The 25,965-nt window shown below is 39.6% G+C and overlaps 1 protein-coding gene across 6 annotated transcripts; it reads right to left on the reverse strand.

The window, feature by feature from the left end:
* Window positions 1-421: 421 nt before the first annotated feature.
* git1 (G protein-coupled receptor kinase interacting ArfGAP 1) lies at window positions 422-25,965 on the reverse strand. Of its 6 annotated transcripts, XM_044118893.1 has the most exons (22): window positions 25,893-25,965; window positions 25,110-25,374; window positions 18,858-18,991; window positions 18,636-18,748; window positions 17,659-17,764; window positions 15,955-16,041; window positions 15,680-15,810; window positions 15,501-15,595; window positions 14,667-14,709; window positions 14,155-14,181; window positions 13,332-13,380; window positions 12,607-12,679; window positions 11,417-11,514; window positions 10,696-10,807; window positions 10,201-10,325; window positions 8,214-8,366; window positions 6,078-6,422; window positions 5,041-5,121; window positions 4,600-4,670; window positions 4,349-4,525; window positions 3,622-3,685; window positions 422-3,543 (listed from the first exon to the last, which is right to left on the reverse strand). In XM_044118893.1, the coding sequence occupies exons 2-22, from the start codon at window positions 25,159-25,161 to the stop codon at window positions 3,328-3,330; spliced, it is 2,352 nt and encodes a 783-aa protein (XP_043974828.1). In that variant the 5' UTR covers window positions 25,162-25,374; window positions 25,893-25,965; the 3' UTR covers window positions 422-3,327. The 6 variants fall into 6 exon arrangements, with proteins under 6 accessions (XP_043974828.1, XP_043974830.1, XP_043974834.1 ...); XM_044118895.1 differs by lacking the exon at window positions 14,155-14,181 and having other exon boundaries at window positions 25,893-25,964; XM_044118899.1 differs by lacking the exon at window positions 6,078-6,422 and having other exon boundaries at window positions 25,893-25,964.

Consider the following 25,965-nt stretch of genomic DNA (forward strand, 5'->3'; position numbering starts at 1 on the left):
AATGTCCTTGCAAATATTAAAGATCCCAAAGTCTTTTGTACAACGCATCGCAATGCTCTTCACGCCTCTGGAGCTTTTTCAAATTATGTTGCCTTAAGAAACAAGGTTTGATTAGTTTATTGGGATGTTTTGGGATTACACCAAGCCATAGTAGCACATAAACATGTTTTGGATGGAATGAGACATGGTTATTAACATTTTTCTGCAAAGGAAATTAAGAGAAGTGAGGCAAGTATTTATATTCAGAAATTTTCCAATCACAAGGCTGTGAAGAATGCTTTCCTCATTCTTCTTTCCAAAGTTACTCAATGATATCGGACTGGATAGAGATGATCTGTGAACAGAACTTGTCTTCCCATAGATTTTTAATTAGGCTGGGAAACTACAATTTCACTTATGAAGAACATTCACACATTAGGAATGGCAATTAAATTGTTTTATTACAAATGTACAGCTTATGAGTTTCCATTATGATTGACCTTTTCTCTCCATAAGTCACCGTTTTGTCTACTTTATACAGTTAATGCCTTCTGTCAACACAAAGCTCTCCCATTTCTGAATTCATGGTGCAATTTAAAGAAAAGTCAAGGATGAAAACAGTGCAGACCACAGCACACGACCGTGTTTAAGAACAAAAACCTGTAACTCTAATGTCTCCTGTGCATGGATTGGTCCAACTGATAACCTGTGGGTGTCTCTAAAATTAGAAATCAACACCCCAAAATCTGAACAAAATGTAGTGTATAAAGTTAAGTGACATGAGCGAAAGGAAGCATTTAACATTCAAACTAGAGGCACCCTAAGTAGTGTCTATCAAATGTAGGAAGAACCGGGCCACGTGCATTTTAGACCCGTCCCGTTGAGATGACTGTAGTGTTCGGCCAAAGTGCGCTTCAGACAAAACTAATCCTGCCAAGACCTTTGGAAGAGTGCAGTACGTAGATCCAACTTCAACCAGCTGGTGTTTGAAAATAGTGCAACTCACACTGAGATCAGCCTGTGTTTCCTCCTCCTCCTCTTTTCGTGGATTCTAGCTTTATTATTAATATCTCCAGTCTGATCACACAGGAGGGCAACCAAACGGCACTTCAAATGTTGGGTCGAGCTGACTGAAGATTTGGAGAGCAGACGTCGCAGTCTGAAGCCCTTTAGGCCAACAAATAGACATAAATATCCCACAAACAAAACCCTAACATGGAGCTTAATAGAAAATAGCATGAAAATATAGGTTTTTTTTAATATTTATATATATATTTTTATATATATATATGGCTCTAGTCTAAAACATGGGCACTGATGATTGAAGGAGCACGTTTTTCTTCTGGCCCCCACTTCTGTTTGTCAGTAAAATCATAAATCACTAAAACAGTCAGTCGAACAGGAGATGATGAAGACAATGTGCAAAGGCATTCAAGCTCCAACTGCAGATGGATAAAAGAGTCACATGGATGAGATTCTACTTTCCTCAACAGTGTTCAGTCATGTGAGGCTGAAGGACAATCAGCCAAATGAGGGACAAATAAAGCAAAGCGTGAATGAGCCGGGTAAAGCAGTTTGAGACAAAATAGATGCACAGCTGTTTGATCACATCCTTAATAAACTATAAGAAAGTCATAGAAAGGATGTCATCAGCATCCGTCCTTACAGAAACAAGCATATTTGTTCGGCACAATACAATGAGCTATATATATATATATATATATATATATATATATATCCACACACAAACAAAACTTTTGTTCCCATTGCTGTTTCCTGTTGACAGAGTTCAGAAACACAGACAACATCTGTGGCCCAGATCGGCAGACCGTCTGAGCTGGAAAACAGCTTGTCTGCCTGATTGTGCTTGCCAGACAGTCCTGCAAGTGAAAAATAACACATGGCGAACCAAATCAAGTACTCTCCATGAACTGAGGACGTTAAACAAGAACATATTTTACGATCTCGGTGGCCAGATCCAGGGCTTTCTGCATGTCTGCTAAATCTGAATTGTGTTTTGTTTTCTAGCATGCATGCAGGTTAATGGCCACCAGGCTCTTCCTTGTAAACAAACCAAGCTAAATGTTGTTTTTTTGTTATTGTTGTTTATTATTATCCTGCTTGGCACTGCGAATGATTCTGAGATGATTCCACTGGCTGTGTATAAATGAGGCAGAGTATTTTTTCAAAAGAAATCAAGCACAAAAAAAGATAGATGAGGATCCTGCTCTGTCTACAATGCGGCGAAGGGGCTTCCGCTCTGACAGAAAATGAAACGCACTCTCCTTTGGCAACTGTTTCAACCCCTTGGCCATGAGACAACATGAGAGGAAAAAAAGAAGACTGCTTAGAAATGCTGGGGAATCTGTTCTCAGGTTCTTGTTGATCTCTGAGTGTGCAGATTTATTCATCTCCCAGCGAGAGGGTGAAGCACTCCCAGCTGTCTCCCTGTTATGACTGAATTCATTTTAGCACAATAAAACAAACTTACAGAAACAGTTAAATCAATCAGTAAAATTGTCAATACAAAACAACATGGTAAACAATAAATCATAATTATTCCAGTGTAAGTGTTTAAGTCAGTAAAAAAGGGGTGGGGCGAAAGTCCTTAGAGGTGCAAATCAATCTGATTTGCGGGTTCAGAAAGAAACAAAAAAATGAAATGAAAACATGCCAGATCATGCTGTGGACCACCAACAAGACAGCGATGGGTTGGAAGAAAAACTCAAGGCCCTCCCGTAGAAAAGCTGGAGAGTTTGAGGGTCTCGGTGGAGGTGTGTCCTTCTCTCCATGGCTCACTCGTGCTGCCAGGGACATCAGTGGGAGCAGAGAGGGTCCACACTTCAGGTTGGACAGACAGACAGGGAGGAAGGGAAGAAGGAAAGGAAAGGGAAAAGGAGTTGAGGAATGTCCCGCCTTCTCCCAGTAGGCTGTGCCACTTCTCTCTGTGGCAGAAGTTCTTCCCATGGCGACGAGGCGCACAAAATGGGACGGACAACGTTGGACCAAAATAAATAAAGCAATAACGTTTAAGAATCCAGTTCGCTGTACATCTCCCAACATCAGGTTTCATGTTTTCCACAGTTTCAGCGGTTTATTAAACGCTTCTCATTCCAACTCCAGATCAGACCCTTCTACCTGTCCTTCCCCTACCTTCACTTCCACGCTTTTGCTGTTTGTTCAGAGCAATCTCTGCTTCCTCATGCATCTTCCAAGCTTTTCTTCTCTTCCTCCATCGCTTCCTCCATCCGCAGTCTGATGGTGTTGTCCCTCGTACTCCTTTCCCCTGAAGGCCCCTCCCCCATGAATCGGCCTCTTGCCTCTCTCCCCATCTCGGCGTTGGGTTGGTCACTGCTTCTTCTCGCGTGTTGTGATGGTGACCAGTTGCTTGGCAGCCTTCGCAATGTCGTAGGCGCACTGGATGACCTGCTGGGTGAGGAGCTGGTAGTCCACCGCCGGAGCCCCGGGCTCCGAGGGCGCCGCCTTGCGACACTCCACCTGCAGCCGCGAGGCGCTGGAAGCCAGCAGGCGCAGGGAGCAGTGAACCGCATCGAGCGCTGGCCGCTGCAGGGAGACGCCAATTAAGGTCAGGCAATGATGTGGACACAAAAACGCAGCAGAAATCAGAGGAGGAGGCCTTACTTTGGGGAAGAGGGAAGCCATCTCAGTGACAGCAGAGTGGATCTTCTCAGAACACGGAACAAAGCTGATGAAAACGTGTCAATATGGAAAGAAAACAATATATAGTTCAGTTGATCTCACTCGACCCTAGGCCTGTCACGATAACAAATTTTGCTGAGCGATTGTCTCAAATTATTGCGATAAACGATAATATTGTTTGAAGACCTTGGTACACTGATTTAATGGAAATGACGTAATAACGCATGCAATGTCCTGCCAAAGATAGATACACTTTACTTTCAAAAGAACACTTAACACTGGAACTGATAAAATAAACAAAACAACGAAAAACAAAACTCAAATGGATTCTCAGTCTCCATTAACAAAAATGTACTTGAATAAAAACACCAAAGTGTAAAGAAATGCTGCACTCAACCAAAAGAATGCAGATTATAAAGTCTGTTTACCATATTGCCCTTCAGTAATCATTAAATAGAGAAGATGGGCACATCCGACTACCTGATGCAATAGTTCACACTACACATTAGTTCACACCTACATCTTCCCTTTAAGACAATCTTAGAACTTTGATCGTTTTAAGATTGTCGCTTGCAATTTTGTAACCAATCTTCCTGTAGGGTGTGGTGTGTTACGGTAGATCATTATGGCCGCTCCGATCTAAATCAGGGGATCGGAGAGGAACATCTGCACCTCTCCTCATCAGGAGCCGGGAGAGTTTTTCCTTTACCTGTCGTGTTTGAACTCCTGTGCGGCCCTCAGCAGCTCCTGGATGTTCTTAGTCACCTGCTCCGTCTTCAGTATTACGTCCTCTGTGCATGGAAGGGTGGGGTCCGGCTCGCCAGCGTCGCCGCCCACTCCCTCCTCAGACTCGCCCCGACCCTCCTCTTCGCTGCTCCGGCCGATACTAGAAAAAGAGACGTGGTTAAGATTAACTGATGTATTTCTGAGGAATCTCAGTGTTAACTTGATCGTGCATACCTTTGTAAATGATCGTGTGTGTTGTCATAGTCACTGTCTGTGCCGCTGCCATGCTTCTCAGGTTTGGACACCTAAAGAAAGTAACAGAAGCAACTCTGTGAAAAACCTCTTTCCTGTGTTGATTCACATAAAAAAACACAAAGATTAGACATTTGGGGGTGAAAATAATCACTGCACAAGACAAATTTATAAAAAAGTGAGTAAACGTCATTATCCCACAAGCGACATGGAAAATGTAGAGATTTTAACTTAAACTGTTGGCTCATAGAACTATACTTTAACCGCTTTCCTCTTGGTGGAAGTTATACAAAAATCCACAGCTAAGTGCATTAGCTGTTGAAAATCTCTTGCACATTAGAGTAATGTGAATTTGTTTCTTTTAAACAGTATGCCTCCTTTTGGTTTCTGTGTGAATAATCAGAGAGCAAAGCTTCAGCTCACCATGTATCGGCCCATCTCCGTAGATCCAGACACATGTTGGACTCCATACAGGCCTGGATTACTAACGCCACCCTTCCTTACCTGGAAGGACAGAGCAACACACATATGGAGAGCAGGAAAAGCAGTTAAGGCCAGAGAACATTTCAGATCAACGGAATAGCCGACAAAACGGTTCGGCTGAGGGAAGAGTGACGGCAGGGAGAAACAGCTGAGAAACAAGATGAAAAAGAGCCAGCTTTAGCTTCATCCCACTGCAGCTACAGGAAGCTCTGTGTTCTCGGTTGTTTCTAGAAGAGCTGTAAACTATTAGGTTAAAATCACATTGCATAAATAACAAAAAATATGAACACAGATGAGACTGACTTTCAAATCCAGAAGATTTTCTAGGGCATAACTGCGAAACACCTACAGTGGAGATGAAATGGAGCGATGACACCGCAGTGAGCGAGGGGCGGACGGTAAAGAGACAGTCAGACAGAAAACACACACACAGGTAAAACGTGGTGGAATGAGCAGGTAAATTGGACACCAGGGGGGTTGTATTGAGGCTGAGGGAAAAACTGACAGCTGAACTGGTCACACAGGGGTCAGGATTGATCTTAATCCTACCCCCATCAGAGAGATGCTTTTGTTTTTAAGTGTGTGCATGCGCATGTGTGCCGTTTCCAGATCTAGCAGCGGCAGCAGAGCTACCCGGAAGGTCACAAAGAATCGGAAAGGATCCAGGCAAAAGAGCAGAGCGTCAGAGGAACCGCCAGGCAAAAGAACTGAAACATTCCAGTTTCTACATCTTTCTCCTTAAGATCATCTTTGTGCTTCTCTTAGAAAAACTGAAATAAGTCAAATACTGAATTTTTAAAAATAAATTTAAACTTGAGAATTGTGCACAAATCGATCTTTTGAAGGAGAAGGATCGGTTAATAAGATGCAGAAGATAAAGAGGTGTGGAAAATACACATCAGAATTGGACTAGCGCCTGGCAACGGCCAATCAGGACCACCGACAGGAAGGTTGGACGGTGGGGCTTTCTAACTTACGCTGGGTGTGTTGAGGGGCTGCAGGCGGGCTGCAAGGGAGTCCAGGGCTGGGGGGCTGTGAGCCGTGGGCCCCGGGGCCGCCCCCGGCTCATACATGGAGATGGCTTGCCGGTCCCTCCGGTGGAGAGGGGGGTAAGAGCTGGCTGAGGGGGGCACAGAGAGCCCCGTGGGGTCAGCTCCCGAACCGAACCCAACCAAACCCCCAGCAACAACTCCTCCAAACATCCCGCCACTCACCCAGTGGCCTCCCCCCCCTCCACCTGGGCCCCCAACTCCATGGCCAGCTGCCCCCCCAGCCTGCTGGCCCCCCCGTAACGCACTGTTCTCTGTCTGCATCCGGGTGATCTAGGGGAGAGGGGGAGGAGAAAGGATGGAGGGTGGGATGGAGGAACATGGGGAGGTAGTAGGGAGGGAGGCAGTAGAAACTGAATCGTCAAAAAACAGGCAACCATAATGGAAAAAAATACAACAGCTTCTCACTGTAACTCATATCAAACATGGGGGAAAGGAGTATGTGATTAAAAAAAATACTTAAACAGGGACTAGTTCTGACCAAACAATAGGAACCTGCAGTGCGATCACTCACGACACAATTCACAATTAAGCATGCGACAAAACTAAAAATACCAGCATCCGTTTGAATAAAGCAGCTAGAAACAATATTGAGACTTGACCAAAGAAAATAAAATCTATTTACTTTGAAGCAATTCCTCTGGCTTTGCTGAAAAATTGGATTATGAACTTCAGCACTGAAAACAATATTTTTTAATCAGTGAGGTCCTCACTGTGGGTGACCTAATTTTCTATGGGACATTTTATCATTTGGTCTCCAAGATCAAATGCAGACTCAGAATCTCTACTTTGGAAGATATTTCATTCTTGCACAGATAAAAAAAAAAATAGAGAGTCTAAGAAGTTATCGTTTTGCTTAATGCAAAGCCATGAATTTAAAAAACAAACCAAAAAAATCCCATTCATCCAACCTCTGATACCCCATTAGCACACCTTCATATTTCCATCTGGAACCATTTTTTTTTCTTTAGATTAAGCATTAATAATATTTTACGTTGAGATTATAGGAGAAAACATTTTTCAGAATCACCTCCCAAACATTGGCTCTGAAAATTTTAGTGCAAGCCCACTAAACAGCCAACAAACTTTGTATTTGTATTCATTTCTTGAAGGAGTTTTGGGATAATTTTGCATATTTTCCCAGGTTGTACAACTTTGGATAGGGCGCATTTTTTTGTTTAGTGTAAATAATGCTTTATGTCTGCAAAACACTCTTTTAATTACATGCATTCCCATAATTAAAGACTATAGTTACTTATACATCATTACAATCTATTATCCAATAGTTAATTAACTAAGAGTGGTGATTCATGTCTTGCAATCATGGACCTATATTGCTTTAAATGGATCGGCAGTGCAAAATTAAAGTTTTTCTTTTTTTTTTATATATATCTCATTTACTGTATGTGTCCTCAATAAAACTTCAGTGATGCGAAAATAAAAACCACACGGATGAATCATGGGTGAAATAAATTAAAACTAGCAGTTTATAATGAACAAACTGCCATGAAGATGACTCGCATGGAATCAAAACAAGCCACTATTAATAGATTAAAATTATTAAAACGACACAGCAGCCAGCCTTCATACAAGAATGAAGGCTGAAATTGTTTCTTGTCAACGGAAAAAGCTCATCTTCCACTAAGAGTTTTAACTGCATGTCAAAATAACTTCTGTGTGGAAAGAAAATATCAACTATCTAAACACCAAACCACATGTTTGAAATCCAACTTTTCTTTTCAGCGTTGTACAACAAACAATTTTACTTTATTACATCTATCATGACCTTTTTTTTCCCAGTTTTGTCAAATAGAGATTTCACATTCAAAAAGCATGCATTTTATAAGAAGGTTTTGTGAAGTTATCAGCATTATATCCCATTTAAAAATAACAGAAAATGTTTGTATCTGTGGAAGCAAATCTGTCTGCTCTTGGCCTGGTGCCTTTCTGTGATATGTCGATTTACTACAAGAAAGGAAACTGCTACTGATAATAACCTTGCTTCCAAAAATCTGCACTATCCCTTTAATGCTGTCACTAGTCCGATCGAACCTTCTGCCGTACCTCCTTCTGCAGCCGCCGGACCTCCTCACTCAGGTTGTTGTTGACCTTCATCAGCTGCTGCACCTTGGCTTCCGAGGAGGCCAGGGCCTTCTTTACCTCCAGATACTCCTGCAGGGTGATGGGGCCGTCGGACAGGTCAGAGGAGTCCATGCTCTGGGTGGTAGGAAAAGGGAGACAGAGACTGGTGAGGATTTTAAAACTTATTTACATAAAACTTGAGTTGAATGAGAGAAATCTTCATAATTTTCCTGATTAAAGTGCAAATCTGCAATGCTTTATATATATTTTTTTAAAGATAAACAAAAACTAATTGGAAATGAACATGTTTTGTTCTTTCCAGCTCAACCATGAATTAAACAAATGCTTAAAGCATAAAGTATCTGAAACAAGCCATTTGTAAATCCTGTAGATCCAAAACATAAAGTCTTGCAGTTTTGTGCAGGACAACAACAAAAAATGGATAATTGCATACAATGTTCTAAATTTATCTTTGTCTTCACCTTTTTTTGGCTGTGTATTTTCAGCGACAAGAACAGGATATGGCTCACTTTTTCTTTATTTAGCCAAGTGCAACAAAGTCTGCTTCATAGTGAAACTCACTGGACGCTTAGGATCATATTCAATATCAAATTAAATTAAAGCCAAAAAGATTAATACTTTGTGTTGCATCTTACTGTTTTCCCCATTTAAAAAGGATTTTAACTTGTCCGTTATGTTTTCTGAAAGGCTACGCAGCAGTGAAAATGAAATTCCAACATTTTATGAACTGATGAGACTAAAGATGTCCCCTTTACGCTAATTGTAAACAGAGTATGCAGCTGTGTGAGAGGAAGAGGGCCGGCTTGCCATCCAGATCAGACAGTGGAGCCTTAGTTCTGGCTCTGTACGCCATCCTCCCCCACTTCCTGTGACCCTGAACCAGGCTCATATTCAGCCCTCTTCTACTCCCTGCAGCTAAACCAGTTACAACTTTCAAACATGAGCTCATTAGCAGACACCAGATTAGCCACCCAACCTTCCTATTTCCACATACCGTAACTTTCTCTCATCTTATTGTTCCCTGCCTCTTCCTCTCCAACCATGCACACTCTCATTGCGCCGGCCAATGAGAATGTGTGTAGCTCTCAGTGGTATAAACAATACCCCACTGAATAGCTGATTATGTCACCCAGAAGCTATGACCGAATCCAGAGTGTGGCAAATTCCCTCAAAGACAACATCGTGCGCTGATGTTTGAACTCCTTTTCTCATAGAAACCAAGTGAGTGGCTAAATTCTTAACATTAGTATTTCAAAACGATTCAAGAGTCTTTGCAGAAACTAAGAATTTTACATTTTGTTGTTTTGTGAGTAAAGGTTTAACAAATCCCAAAATCCTGAATATTTTACAAAATCAAATCAGGATTAAAAGTTTAAGTTCCAGTTTTTACACTCTTCTCATACTATGGTATATAGAAGACCAATGAAAATAAATACTACTGATGTTTCACAAATGAAAAACAGAATTTATAGATTCTCTATTTGTAGAATTATCAAGGCTCAGATTGGACAAATCTATGGATTTTAGATCTTAAGGACATATATAGTCTAGATTATTTTTAAAAAACAAATATGTGAAATTGCCCGTTAGTTTAAAATTGATACAGATCTCTGAAGCAGAGGTCAACTTCGCCGCCATTAGCCACACATTTAGCCAGCTGTGGTTAGTGCCACAATGCTCACTGAAGCTGCTGCAGCACAAACGGTTAAATGTGCCAGATTCCTCTTTGATACTTTTGTATCCAAGCAACGATGATGAGAGTGAATAGAGTGAAACAAAAATGGTCCTAAACTGTTGCGCTTGGCTAGCCCTGGTTTATGGACCAAAATTTATTTGGTGGCAACATGATTTCTGACCAAAGGGGGTGTGATTTTCGGACTTGAAATACCGTGGTATAACAGGAGGACAAAAAGACAAGTGAGAACATGCGTGTGTGTGTATTTTCTACTTTTGCACGGTTGCTGCGTTGTGTGTTGTTGTTGTTCTGGGTGGTCAGCTCGCTGTCCGTGTCTTCATCAGAAGCTACATTATCGTAGTCGTGCTCGTCATCATCGATGCCCAGGTCCAGTGGATCTGAGGGACAGAGAGCAGCGTTCAAAGCAGTTCTGCCTTTCCTGAGAACACTGTAAACAATACTGGTAACAAAATACATGACATAAATAGTGCAAATCAAAGGGTTTTCCAAGAATAAATACTGATTGATTAAAAAAAAACAAAAAACATTTGATCCTTTTATAAGTTTTTTTAGCATAAAATCAGGGAATGTATGATGGAACATTGTCATGAATAGCAGTGTGCAAACATTTTGCCAGGGGGGCCAAAATTGTAAAATCCAAGTACAGATTATTTATGTTGCTATGGTCACAATACTTTGTCTTCATACATCTATTTAGCCTTCATGTGTTTCAAAGCTTTTCTGCGTAACGTTTCGTCTCCGTCTCACCAGTAGGACTGCTGAGTCCTTTTCCCTGCTGTCTCCGCTTGGCGTCACTCAGGATGTCAATGATGAGAGTAGCAAATTCCCGAGCGTTGAATCGAGCCAGCTTCTGACGGCCCTGATGAAGAAACAGTGATGAGCATACACACATTCACTCACATCATAACGGCCTCCTAAGAGTCAGTCAAATGTACATATATCCACTATGCAGACCACAGCTAGCAGCTCTGTCTGAGTGACTCCTGTGGTCAGCTACCATGTGTTGTGGAAAAATATGGTCATACAACACCCACATACACACCCCCACACACACGCACCCACACGCACTATGGTAACTAGGCTAACAGAGAAACAATTATGCGCAAACGCATGTAAACCCTGCAATTAGGTAAGCTTGCTGGCATTTCCAGGGGACAGTAAAGTGGACATTTTCAAGCATTGTCTCCAAGTAGAGCTAAGATACGAAACAGAAAAACAGACCCAGACACACGGGAAAAATCATTTTCTTTTTCAAATGGTAGAAAAACCATCGAGTGAGCGGGCATTTGGTATTCCTTTAAGAACGAAAAGGAAAAGATTTTTTTACTCTCTATTACTGGCTTTAAAAATACACTGCCCACATAAGCTCTAAGAACTTTTCCCCACAGTTTCCTCTTTCTGACCTCTTATAGAAATTCTCCGTCTGCACATGCATGCGTGTGCAGTTCAGTGTGTGTTGGGTGTTTACCTGGTTTCTTGTGGCAGAGTATTCAGGGTTGACCGGCAGGAATGGCACCGCGCTTCGTTCTGTTACCAGAGTGCTGTGGTTCTGCGTCGTCAACCACACTGCAGACAATAAAGGAAATACACAAATAAGTGTGTGTGTTAAAACAACAAGGTCAACTCGGCTCACGCATGCGCAGCCACCCACATCAAACTCACAGTCCTGCCACCCACACGGACATGGAGACATAAACAGAGTTTAGGAAAAACTGTAGAGAACACCCAAAAACTCAGTTTAACATCCTGGTGTGCAACTTGGCTCACTATGTTCAGATTAACGTTTGTGTGCAAGTGTGTATTTGAGACACTTACCTGCAGCTTTTCAGTCAGAACATTTTATTTCTGTTACTGAAAGAAGAAGCAGCCAAAAGAAGAAAAAAGCGAGCACGTAGGAAGAGGAGGAGAGAGCCACTTCAGTGCTCCGACTCTCCTCCTGCCTTCGCCACATTTGGCCTTCCCACTCCAACAAGCTCTTTTCCCTCTTCCTCAACCCGTCCTACCAGCTCCCTCCCTGCTGCATTAAGACTCTTTTTCATTCTCTCCATTTTTTGTTCCTTCTAGCCAAATAAGTTGATGGACTGGAAGTTTTTTTATACTTTCAGTGAGGCACAGGTGTCAGATTTTTAAAAGAAAAACAAAACCCATTGTCTGTCTCACTTGTTCAACAGTAGAATGTTTGGAGATTTATGGGAGAAACTGCTCAACGAAGGTTTTTACATTTGTTTATTCTACTTACAAAAAAATTATTTAGGTGTCTAGAAATATCACTACAAGCAAGGAGGGACAACATATGTAAACTTAAGGGTACGGCACCATTAAAAGCAATGCAGCTGTAAACGGTGCACCCAACTAGCATTTTCAGTTAAGCGCACCAGTTTAAAAAGTTAGCTTAAACCCCAGAAGAGATACCAACAACTCTCACTCCATTTTAAAAATGCAGCTGACAAGACTTGAGCTAGTTGGCAAGCTGTTTTTGATAAGTGATTAAAATTATGTAGGGCATTTGTAAACAAAAACATTAAAATTTCTAACCAATTTTTCCACCCTACGAATGCTTACTTTCAAGTTCACTTTTGCTCCCATAACTGCCCACAGGTATTTAATATTTCTGCTACTGAAAATGAAAACAGATTAGTGATGAAGGACAGCACTCACCTGCATCGTTTTCCCTGCGATCCACCTCATCATACACGTCCATAGCTAGTTCCTCAAACAACCGGTTGTTGAGCTGCAACACAGAAACAATTTGCCAATAAAATGTTACATGTCCATTAGAACACGTCTAATGGAAACACCAGGGTAGGATTTATGAGGCTTCGTTACTCGCAAACCACAAGCCTTCACAGACTGACCTTAACAGGAAACAATTATTTGGCAAGAAAGCAAAAATGAGGTGCAACATTATGCGTATTTGTTTTTCCTTCAACAAAAGTCTTTATTTCATAACAAGAATATCTCTGCCCCCCTCACAGTTTGACATCAAATCAGATTGAACTTTACTAGTTTCTGGTCAGTTGAGGTTTGCTAAAATTAAATCTATTTACTAAATTCAAGACAACCGAGTATAGTCTTCTTCATGTCTGCTCTTGGCCAAAAAAAAAAAAAAAACAGGACAACCAATGCCGTTCCTGGATTGGCTGCCTCACACATGCCAGCCAACAGCGTGTCAAGTAGCAATTTGCTGAAGTTTTTGAGTTTCCCCAGATGCATTTTCCTTGGTATATTTTAGATATATGAAAAAAATCAGTGACTAGCTAAATCCACAAATACTGAACCACAATTTTCAATGTTAATGACAAGCATGATGATGCCTTTCATAGTGTATTTTTCTTAACTATAAATGAATTATTAGCAATATAACTATTCAAAATAAAACTTACAGCTTGCAGCTTCTTCTTGGCAGCCTTGGCGAGTTCAGAGAGGTCGAGACTGAGTGAAAGCAAAAAAACAAAAATTATAGTCAGTGTTCTTGAGCACAATACAAAATAAAAGTACAGTGGAGGGGTGGGAGGAGAAAACCATGGAAATAGACACAAGAGGAAGAGGCCAGGAGAAAACAGTGTTGTTCTAAAGAAATAGGGATGGAGCAGGTAGATGGTGACATGATCCATTATGTCTCAAATAAAAACTGAGCTTAAGGAGACTATTGATGAAAAAAAACGATTGTCACATTTCAGGAGATCTTCGTCCTCCAACAGGGAACAATATCAAATCTCAAAGTAGAAAAATTCTCTCACAGATTGCTATCTGTGGGTTTTAAGTATGTGACTTAATATGATGAAATAGCTGCTAATTTTCAGCACTATCATCAGAAGGTCAGTGCATCAATGAAAGAAAGGGTCTTTCCAGTTATAAAACTCGCTTTGGGATTCATGAAAGATTTATTCCATTTGTGAAACCATAAGTGCAATATTCCTGTAGAAACTTCTTTGCATCCCAGGACGTTTTCAGGCCTATTTAAAACATATTTGTAATCTCTAACATTATTCTCTTTATGAGATCTTTCAGGTGGGATTTTTCTGAGAACACCCTCTAAACACTAAATCCTTTATAAAACAAGTAGAAATGTTTGCTTTGCCTTTGATTAATCGGACCATCTAGTACTGTGTACTTTAAATGGATCTATACCAGTAAAAAACACAGACATACTAACAAGTGGAGGAGGAGATATTTGGAAGGGAGGAACAAGGAAAGTAAAGATACCTCTGTGTCGGGCACTTAGGACGAGCTCTGGCTCCACCAAGCGCAGCGAAAGAGAAGAGAATAGAAGAAGAGTGAGAAAAAGGAAGAAAGAGAGAAAGAAGGGGAAGAGAGGCCACATCAAAACAGCTTTAATAGTTATAACAAAGAATCAACCACCAGAACAGAACAGATGCAGGGGGAGGTTAGATGGCGGCTTAGAAACAAGATTCACATCAGTAAAATGGGTAAAACTGGTTAAGTTGTAATTTTGTTTTCTGACAGAAAATATCAAGAAATTTCTGTTTAAGTAGTTTCTTAAACCATCACATTTCAATTTTTACTAACTCTACACATTCACTATGAGGACACCATGTGGTAAGAGCAATAAACTGCATCACTTTTAACCTCTGAATGAAAACTATGGTAGGTTAGGCAGCTGCAAGTACTAATACAGATATTCTTCATGCTATCAAAACAATTTGGGAAACAATGAGATCAGTTTCAAACATAAAAAATGAGGGCATGGTCCATACCTGTCTGCCATTTGAGGAATGATATAGTGGCCATTTTTGTGATCTAAAAAAGAATGAGTGGTAGAAACTCAATGATTGTTTGAAAGCTAAAACAGAATGTACAGAAGCTCACAAATCTACACATCCCTGCTAAAATGTCAGTGTTCTCTATGGTAGAAAAAATATTTCAAAAATGTTTTTCATTTTTGATGTGCCATTTATCTTGTGAAATCAGACCAAAGAACATATTAAACTTGTTCAAAAGGCAAAAGGAATAGAATATAGAAGATGCGCCATGACCCAGTTGGACAAGCGTAAACATCATTCAGCAGGACTCCAACCAACATCATCCCACTAACATCATCCCACATCTTCATCTGTTAATATTTGATCACTTTTGTCTTTGATCAGATTATGAGGACATCTCTTGTCCATGAAACATCCTCTTAAGGCAGAATATGCCACGCTTGGGTTTTTTTTCTGTATTCTTGTGGTCTTTTAGTAATGCAGTTTCTTGTTGTTTGCTTCTTAAAACCAAATATACATCATGAAACGGTGGCTCAAGAGGTGCTTTCATCAGACACAAGGTTTTGGGAAATTTTAGCTAGACCTAGATATTCAATTCTGTCTTGTAATCAAACTCAAATGTGTCAGTCTCGTCTTATCAGAAACTTCGGGGAAATGTCCAGTTTTTCTTCAGTTATTGGTGACTATCTTTGCCGCGTTATGGTCCATGCATAGCGATGTGGAATTTAGTTTTCATCCTTTTCCAGAAAAGCAGACAATTTTTCTTTGTAACCTCACTTCAAACTGAAGTTTTAGTTGAAGAATTGTTTGATCAAGTAAAATGATCACCTGGTCGCCGGCCACAAAGGTAGAAGGCTAGTCTGTCCGTCAGCTCATACTGACACTCTACGAGACGCTCTGCTAGCTCGACATGGCCGGCCTGCCTGGAAACAATAAACACATCATTCTTTATTCTCATTCACTCAACGTTCCAATCACGTTTCCAATAATTGTGTTTCCAGTTGTACCTAGCATAGTCCATTGGTGTGCGCCTGTTGATATCAAGAGCTCCAGGATCAGCGCCGTACACAACAAGCAGCTCAGCCTGCAGGATCTGCCCCGCCTTCGCTGCGACATGAAGCGGGGTGGTGCCTTTCTCCTGCAGCATCAAGACGACGGACACAAACACAAGTCACATCGATGAATTTAGCCTAAGAACAATCACAGAACAGAGCTGGTTGCTGCTGTTTTTAGTTAGTTTGTTTGTTTTTTGAAGCTAGCAAGAAGATGTTTGTTTCCTGACCGGATGGAAGAAGTTGGCCTGAGCACCGAGGGACAAGAGGCGAAGACACGTCTCTAAACTCCCAGTTCGCACACTCGAGTGAAGTTGCTAGCAAATAAAAGCAGAGAGGACATAAAGTGAGCAGAAACAGTGAGGCGAGGCAGCAGTCTTATTAACCTGCTGGAACTCCCCAGCATCAGTGATCATTATACATCCTGCTGTGTCATCCAGAACACATCCTGCTGTGGAGGGGTTATAAGAAAGACAGAATGTGTGCGCACTTGTGTGTGAACGGTGGATAAAAGCAGCATTGGAGCTTGGGCCTGCTGCTTCACAGTATGAATAGGTCCATCTTTGCTAATTGGCTTAAACTATTCATAACCACCGAACGTCGTACCCCATCAGCTGATTGTAAGGTGATGAAGGTCGACTGACTTAGTAGGTAATAAACTTTATTATTGAACATTTTTATCAAAGACAGACTGAAGGTACGATAGAAAAATGCTTCGTGTCAATTTTATGATTTCAGTTAAAGGATAGTTTAATGTTTATGACGTGATCAATTGAAGAAAATTTTATAAAAGTCAAGTCAAATAATTTTGCTTTCCTTATTAAAATATGGAGAAGGCAGAAGCAAAAACAGTCTGAAGTTCTCAAACAGGTTCAATTTGCATTTGGGGGCCGCCCCACCGCAAACAAGATGGATCAAAGGAGCTCTTAGTGCTAGAGGGATAAACCATTCTTAGTTCGACAAGTGACCCAGATCCACTACTAATGATTCAACAACTCAAATCAACACCATTCACAACATCGAACTATTTAAAAATGATAAATCGTTCTCCAGGATTGTTATTCTTCAGCGGCCGATCAAAGCCAAACACGTCCACGTACTTGCCGGTCAGAAGTCGTCCATTTCAGGTGTCTTCTGCTTCTTTTCACTGACTGTTCAAATCTTGTCTAGTGAATTTCTTTTTATTAATTGTTTATTGATTCTATATAAATTTAACTGTCTTAATATTTATTTTTTGTGAAAAATCTATTCACAGTGGGATGATGGATTATAACATGTAAATCATGGTATTTTTCATCTGATAAAAATTTTAAAATCTTATCACTTGAAAGAGGATGTATTTGTGACTATAAAAGCTACTAACAAGTTTCCAAACAAAGTGCAAATTTGTGCAGTGAAGAAGGTTGTTGCTCAGCTACAAGCAGCTATAAAGTGAGAGAAACAACAGCTATCCTCCTGTTGAATACCAGATTACTGCCTGTGCTTCTTATACTTGAAAAAATTGTTACTTCTCCATTATTTATGTAAAAATCTGTTCAAACTGAAACCTGTAATATATTAGTAACAATAATGTGGTAGAACAAACAAAATAAGAATAATTAATAATTAAAACAGTTTAAAAAGAAAAAGTGAATCAGTGTTAAGATGCTTTTAGTTTTAACTGGAACATTGAATCCGACTTGATTATGAGAATCTGAAATATTCTAAGATCCAATATTAGATACACTTTCACAGGGATTTGAAAATAATAGAAAGCTAGAGACATGAGAAAAATAGATAATATGGTCACGATTCTCTGCATTAAATAAGTAATTTAAATAATTTTTTCAGCAAACTGATCAGAATTTCTTTCCAAAATGATTACAGGCTCTAAAATCATATTGTATTTAAAAAGAAGGATCCAAGAGAATAGAAGTGAAATACTGAGCCCTTACCTTACTGAGATCCTTTGTAGTGACACCATCATCATCTCGACATGGAAGCTTATGCACAAATGCCAACATCTGGTATTTGGCTCTGATGAACTCTGACTTAGCGGTGCTGAACAAGAGGAGAACAGGAGATGATTAGCAAAAAGATAAGTTTCCAGGGCAACACATGTAGTACTAGTATGTCAAATAAAGATTGAATAATGATGCACCAATCCATTCGCTAGTTGGTGATCAAAGTTGACAGATATGCTCTTGATTTACTTTCTTCTGGTAAGTATCAGCAACCTAACAAAACTGGAAATTAGGTTTAGGAAATCTCTGCAATCCCTATCCTTGCTTCTTGTTGCAAAATATCTTTTAGAATCACAATGTAGCTGCAATACCAATGCTTCTTTGTTCATTAAAGTGCCAATCTAAATAAAATTATTGTATTTTGACCATAAAGAACTTTCTATTACTTCCGCTGTCATACCTTTCTATTAGGTTAAAAAAAATAACATTGAAATCTCCTAATAAAAACTGAGCCGAGGATTATTTTCACATTTTATACATAAACTCCAGCAGCAGATAAATGGTCTCTGAACCAGAGCTGATGGGATACAACAGTTTTTCTACTTGTTTTGCAAATCTTAAATTCAATGAGTTTTAAAAGGGAATACTTTTTCCAGATTTATACAATTTTCAAGAAATGCAAAAAATTTTTTTTTTTTCCTTCAGATCAAGTTGCTGTTGTTTTGACCCTCCTATAAACACATGTCAACCCAAAAGAGGCCAAATAAGGCACTGGAACAAAAGTTCTGTGAGAACAGAGTAAGAATTGCAAGAAAGCAGAACCATAAATAATAAATAAAGGTCAACATTTTTGCAGAATTTAAAGTATCGACTTAGAGGAGCAGCTCTTCGTCAGTGAAAACATTAATTATGCCGCCAATAATTTGAGTGTTTGTGTAATTTTGTGTATTTTAAAGTCGTGTACTTACTGGACCTTGTCCTGAGGGTTTGGTTTCCTTCGACCGCTCTGCACCTGTGCAGGGTCCAGGAGACTGTGTTCCCATATGGAATTGGCTCCATTACTGGCCAAAGTCTGAACCATCTGCAATGAAATCAATGAGATGATTCAGTCAAGGTTCATCATCATGAATGCAGGAAACTTCTCCTTTTTTTCCCACTTCCTCTAGAGAGTCTTCAGCTCTCAGCCTTACCTGGAGTAGTGTTGGAGGCCATCCACTGTGCCTCAGGTGCTTTACTATGGAAATATGGCGGCCAAGGCTGCGGTGGACTGAACAGCACTCATCACAGATCAGAACCCCTCGATTGATGCTGGCCCAGCCCGGGTCTGTCAGACATACGAAAAGACGCACAGCACAATCACAGGTTGTGTGTGACAGACCTCCTGGCTTAGTAAAACAGCTTCTTGGTGCAAAATTCAAGCTGATGTCTAGCACATCATCTGGAATCTGAATTTATTTTCAAGATTTTCTAGAACTACATAAAAGCTGATGTAGCAATATGTCCACACAAAATGTAAGTGCAAAGAAATTGTGGTGAACTGATTAGAGGTTGAATGTTTCGAGGTAAACAGGGGCAGAACCAGCTGTCCCCCGTGGTGCTATTTAACCAAGACAAAAAAGGGATGGAGGTTGCCGTGGGATGATGTCACAATAACACTTCTTAAACAATGGAAAAGGGAACAGATTTATTTTTGATCATTTTATTCAGCTTATCCAGAATAACTGAAGTAAATGTGGAAAATAGAGTGAACAATTATAAACTTTGCTGCTCTTCCTGTAAAGCTGAAAACCATGCCCTGCTTACAGTCAAATCCAATATACTTTTGTTTTATCAATAGACATAAAATGGCTAACGACAACTGAATGAAGTCAGCTCTGACCTTGCAATACAGTACATTTCAGAATGGCCCTGCAACCTTGTTAATTTGCTTTTAGAGTCTTGAGTTTCCGGTACATTGCAGTAAGCATCTGTTAACCGCATGAGATTGATAAACACTTTGATAATAATCAAAGTGTTTTTACAAATGTAAGTGCTGAAACATTGTGGACATGCAACAATACCTCACAAAAACAGGCACCCTTCAGCTTTAAATTTCCCTTTTTGTTTATTTACCACCAGAAATTTTACTGCAGCTTGATGTGATAGCAAAGCAGTGCTTAATTGTGAATTTGAATAAAGGGATAAATGGTTTTCAAACTGTTTTACAAACAAATCTGAAATGTGTAGAAAGCATTTGTATTCATTACATTTGTAGAAATAAATGCAATCTTTGAGGGAAACTTTCCATCAGATATTGAAGCTTCTGACTGATTTTCAACAAACAATAGCTCAAGTTCAGTCAAACTGGACAGATTGTCAATGAGTAGTGATTTTCCAACACTTGCCACAGATGCTCTAAGTTGAAATATGGGCTTAATCTTAGCCATTCTGATACATAGCCATTTGATCTAACCAAGGGGTATAAAATCACAGTCTAGACAAAATGGGATAAATCCATGATCCAAGACTCCTGAATTAATTATGTCTGAATTGATTCTTCAATACAAAGTTAAGTTCTGCAGTTTAACTAATGACAAATATTTGTTTTGGATGTGTTGAAGCAGAGAGGGATCTAAAAGTACAACAGCAGGCCATTAGCCTGTAGTGATTGGAGTTTGATATCCCATGTCTAAGCTGTTCCCCTCAATTCTGGCTGTGTATTTTATTGCCATCGTCTTACAGGAATCTATTCGATATATTCACCATGATGTGGTTGGACTTTTCAAGTTGATGTGCTTCTCTTCTTTTGCATATGTTTTGGCACGTTAGACAAAAAAAAAATAAAAAATCTATTCCAGCTAGGGTTGGGGGATATGAGAAAGATCTAATATCCTGATATATTTTTGCTATATCACAGACGATATATTTCACAATATTCTTAAATGAGCTCCAATGTTATTTTAGACTCCTTGCACCATGATGACACCCACGCAAGTTTCTGCCCCCATTTCCCTGCTAGGCTTAAATGTAAGCTCATATAAAAAGGAATTCAGTGTTTTGCTATGAACTGTCTACACTAAGACTAGATAACAAGGTGAGAAATAGGTTTTAACTAAGAAATAAAATAGCGAGGGAAAGGGAAGTAGGTCAGTTATGCTTGACTTTGACAAACTTAACAAATAGATGTGCTGTGGAATAAGGTGCGTTATAGTTCAGCATAAAAATAAAAAAGCGACCTACACTAAACTGACAGATCATCAGTAGAGCAGGTGTTTAAATTAGCTAATAAGCCACCGCTGTGTTAGCGTGGCTAACGCAGCGGTGGCTAATCCACCACAGTGATCACTTATTAATAAAAGCAAAATACACACCAAGTCTAAAAGCATAAAACTGTAACAAACTGAATGTTCTGTTCTAAGTGGGGGTAATGTTTGAGTGTTTTTGGAACCTGACTCTTGATGCATAAAGTTGGGCTGTTGACAGTTGCTATGGCAAAGAGTCTGCGTGTGTCGTTAAATTGACAGAGATTGAGAAAGAAAGAAAAAAGAATGAGTAGTTTTGAGTTATTTTTTACCATTGCATAGCACTAAACGAATCATACCTATATTTCCAGGTTTCATTTAAAGGACTAGTTCCAGCGCGGCTGTGAACGGCATGTAAAAGAATAGTCCGATTAGGCGGTGAAATAAATTTGTGGTATAACCATTGTGGCAATAGTTTTGTAACATGTTTCGCAAATTACCTCATTTTGTTCGAAATCCTTGCCAAATTATTGATCCAGCGCTGTTTCTCTTCGGAAATAGACTAGTTCATCTGATTCGTCTTGTGCTACCGTCTCGTTCACGGATTGCCTCAAACTCTTGCCGTCGCCATGTTGTTTGTTTTCTCTGCGCAGCGTGATTGGCAGAAAATGTTCAGGTCGGGACGGGGGAGGGACTAGTGATGCATTCATAGCGTGTCGGATAAACCATACTCGCAGTGAATTTGACGGCGAAAGTTTATTATTTGAACGATAATTTATACTGTATGGTTGCGATATAGCCTTTTTAACAATCGTACATTGAAAATATTGCGATACATCGAGTATACGCGATACATCGCCCAGCCCTAATTTCAGCACCTTTTGACAACTTAAAGCCCTATAAAATTTATTTTGTGTTTTTCCCAAAATTACCCTTTTTAAAAAAAAAAAAATTTAATTCCACTTTATCATATTTGCTATTTAAAAAGTCTACCTTTAAAACAGCTTTAGAGTTCAACTTGACATCAAAATACATCTAAAAAAAACATAAAACCTAAAAACAGTGAAACTATGTGCACACTTGCGATCTGTCACAGATGTCTCTACTGAAGGACATGATTGTCAGCCTTTTTATGTTTAGCTCTTGTGTTCTTTCAGTGCCCCACGCCAACCCGTATGCATGCATTTTTATGCATCTACTTAAATATGTGCTGACAAATCTTACAGAAAACCTCCTCATTTATAAATACTGATCTATTGCTCTGTCCCAAACTTTGAGATTTTTTTTTTTTTTGAGGACTGTGTTCTTTAGTGAGCCATGGGTGACCTTTTTTTAGTATCTGTGTGGAGATATAAACAGACCCAACACACACTTAACCCAGTAGCTATGAGTACAGGGGCCTGCAGAGGCCAAAATGTTTGAGAAACAATTATGTGGTTATGCCTACACGCAATTTGATCCGCATCTCAGGGAAAAGGGGAAAAAAAAAGGAAAAAAGAAATCACGGGGTCCAAACAATCTCTGGAGCCTTCCCAGAAAAAAGCAGATTACATACAGGTTGAGTTTTTATTTACAAGGTGCTTCCAAAATGTAACACGTATTTCTTAGATTAGAAAAAATATATATTCACAGCCAGTTGACACTGAAAGACAAATCATCGAGTCTGGATCACACTCTCAGGACCCTGATGATGTGGTAAGTAGCACACGACTTAGCACACCAATGTCAAAACAAGTATCTACACACTTAGCTGCATATAATGCAAATACACACTCATTCTCTATCTGCACTAGTCACTCTCAAACTGGGACAAAACTTTCCTAGCTAAGAGTATTAATGGAGCTAAAAAGGTTCGTCATTTGATGAACCAACACATTTGGACGTTTTGTCTGCCACCAGGAAAAGCAGCAGCAAATGCAAAATAGCTCTGATGAATGCAATTTGCCTGGTTTAGAAAAGCAGCTTCAAACTTCAGAGAGCAGCAATTTAATTACTTAATCTTTAAAATAAATATAAAATCTCTTAAGAGTTTAGGCTTCCCACTCCACACCCACCAATCAATGTGATGGCTACACACCATTAAGCTATTAGATCTGCATAGACTATTAGCGCTGCTTTATTGGCCAAAGCTGCTGAATGACATAATTTTGCCAACAACTGCCCCAGTTTGTCAATACAGAACTGACAACTATTTACTGAAGTATCCATAAAGCCTGCCAAAGGCATTGAAACAATAAGGATTAATGATGAAAAACAGGATCAGAAGAAGGCAAACTTCACCAAACACCATGGCAAGCCCACCCAAATGAGAGTCTCAGTTTCTAAAACAATCAATGTTCCACTAAAAGGTTTACAAGGATGACGATATGATTCATAGCTGCTATAAAACTGTGCACAAAGTGCGACATTAAAGACACTCAAGACTTGGTCAGAATCAGGAGAACAAGTTGTGCTTTGAAGCAGAGGCAACCAGAGATCCCCTTGTGTGATATAAAGTGTGGTAGCAGCAGAGAAGCATATGCTCCCATAGATCTGATACAAAATATGCTGCTAGTAGCAACACTCATTGGCATGAAAATAAATCATTTTATTATAAAAAAAAAAAAAGTTACACAAACACGTAAATTATGTTTAAATAAAAACAGAATTCCCTTTTTAGCTATATGGATAGTTAATCAATGAAAAAGAGATGCGTTACTCTAACTACAATGTCAGACCACTCCAGAAAATAGGAGCTCATTTCCAGTTGGTCTGATATCAGATATTACATCAGATTAAATGTAAATGAGAGGCAAAAGGTAAGAAAAACTGATTAAATGCGACAGCAAAAAATGGTTCAAAAGTGTGGGATTGTAATAGTCATTTTGCTATGAATGACAAATTTTGCTTGCTCTTTTATATTTGCATATATATAGTTATATTTGTTAAAATAATAAAAAAAGGTTTGTCTGAAGTCAATCAGCCAAATTGCTTTTGATCAGCAGGTCAAATAATGGAAAATCTTTTTTTTTTTTTCCTCCCCATTGTTAAATATCTGAAAACAAAGAGAACAATCATTTCTGGTATTTAAGTGCAGCATGTACTTTGATGCAACTAAAAATCAATAAGGACGGTACTATTGATTAAATTCTACTATCTTGACCAATGTTTTTTGTGTGTATTTTATTGACTATTAGAGTAAAAAAGGGAGGAAGAAATGTTGAAATCTGCCAAAATTCGAATCAGGTCAGGCAAAGAAAATTGGAAATTCGTGTTGGCCGGGAAACGCATGATCAGTTCATCTGTTAAGATAATTTTGCAACACCTCTCCCTGCCGTTTTGTCTCTGTCCAACTAATTTAAAGGACGCTAGTATATAGTCTTTTGAATTAACTCCTAGGGGAAGGAGTCATAAAAAGGTCGTAAAAAGGATGCCATACCGAATGGACTAAAGGTTAATATGAGGGTTTTTTTTTTTTTTTTAAACAACCTTTTGCTACTGTTCAATATTGTGTTTTGCAGTACTGAACTTTTTCATTTAACGCCATATACTGCCAACTCCCCAAGTCTAAATGTGTAAGTATCAAATATAAAATAATATTCAAATATTCTAACTTTAACTTGGGGTTGCAGAGGACTGCTGTAAATTGCAGGCAAGACTACGAGGTGGCAGTAACTTACCATTTAGCGAAAGTTAGCAGGAATTGCTAGCGTCCTAAGCTAAGCTAGCCATGTTCGGTACTCAAAATCCAATACCTGAAAACAAATTTCACCAATAAAATTGGTGATTTTTAAAGATTATTGTGACCTAATAAGTCAGGGCATCTATCCGGACCCCAAAAAACGGCAAACAAAAAGCAACATCGCCAGCTAAGCTAAGCTAATCATTCCTGTCAGGAAAATCAAAACAAACGTCCCTCCAAGCATAAATCTGACACCCAAATCTTCCGCTGCAGTGAATAAACCGGTCCTCCAAACAGACCATCATAGTCAAATCCAACCTACTCTGTAATTTACATTATCACTGTACTGCTGTTAGCTAAATGATGTTCCCTTGTCCGATAACACGCCTATTTTTCTGTTTATTTTGGGCCTAAGCAAAGCTCGGGAGTCCAGGCCGTTTTCCTGGTTTGCGGACCCCGTGACAGTGAGAGAAACTTCGGCCCCGTGGCCCACCACGTCGGCTTTCCGATGTATTGTTCCGACACAATGGTCTATTTTTATGTATCTGCCCCCTCCCTACCTGGCGCACTGCAGTCAGCGCAGACTTCAGTCCTGTGCAGCTTTCTTGACATCTCGAAAGTGGCTGGAACCGAGAGGTGGACGTCTGAGCCGATGTGAACGCTCGCTCCGTCTTTCCTCCCCCTCGAGCCACCGACCGACCGACGTCTGCCGTCAATCGCTTGCGGCTCCTGAATCCCCGGAAGCCGGGTGGCGTGGTTTGCTTTCCCGGCGGCCTGAAAACTGATTTTTCAGTTGCTTCGTGGGTCTCTTTCTTAACTCCAAGTCTAGGGCCAAGTTAAGTGAACACAGTTAATGTCTGTAAATGAATCGCATCTTGCTAAGTAGCTACATGCGTTAAATTAAATCTGGCCCCTGCATTGCCTGCGATTCACCGAGAGACGGCAGCTCTCCACCTGCCACTTTGTTTGTATGGCAAGCTGTTTGAATCATTATTGGTTCGAAGTACCCCATTTCTTTTCTACTTATTCCCATTTTGTCCCTTTCATGGGCAAATTTTGTACCAATAAATAAACAATTTCGTATCAATGTTATATGGCATTTTAAAAATAAATTAAATATGTAAAATACTGAAATTTCAATTAATTTGTGCTCCAGTCAATTTTGGTTCAGTTTTCAATATCAGCTATTCCTCTCTTATCAAATATGGCAAATTATAATCTCAAATCTAAGCCAAAATAGAAGTGTAGTAGATATTATTTGTTGGATGGCCATGTTTCTTTGCAAAAGTTTATGAATAAAATATAGCAAGTTACTATCAGTCGTCAAAACAAGTAAACGTAACCTTGGTGTCTTCTCTTTCGGCTTTATTCTTCAGGGGTCGCCTCAATAAATTATCTGTCTCCAATTAGTCTTAT

Source organism: Gambusia affinis, linkage group LG06, assembly GCF_019740435.1.
Source record: "Gambusia affinis linkage group LG06, SWU_Gaff_1.0, whole genome shotgun sequence".
Classification (NCBI taxonomy): domain Eukaryota; kingdom Metazoa; phylum Chordata; class Actinopteri; order Cyprinodontiformes; family Poeciliidae; genus Gambusia; species Gambusia affinis.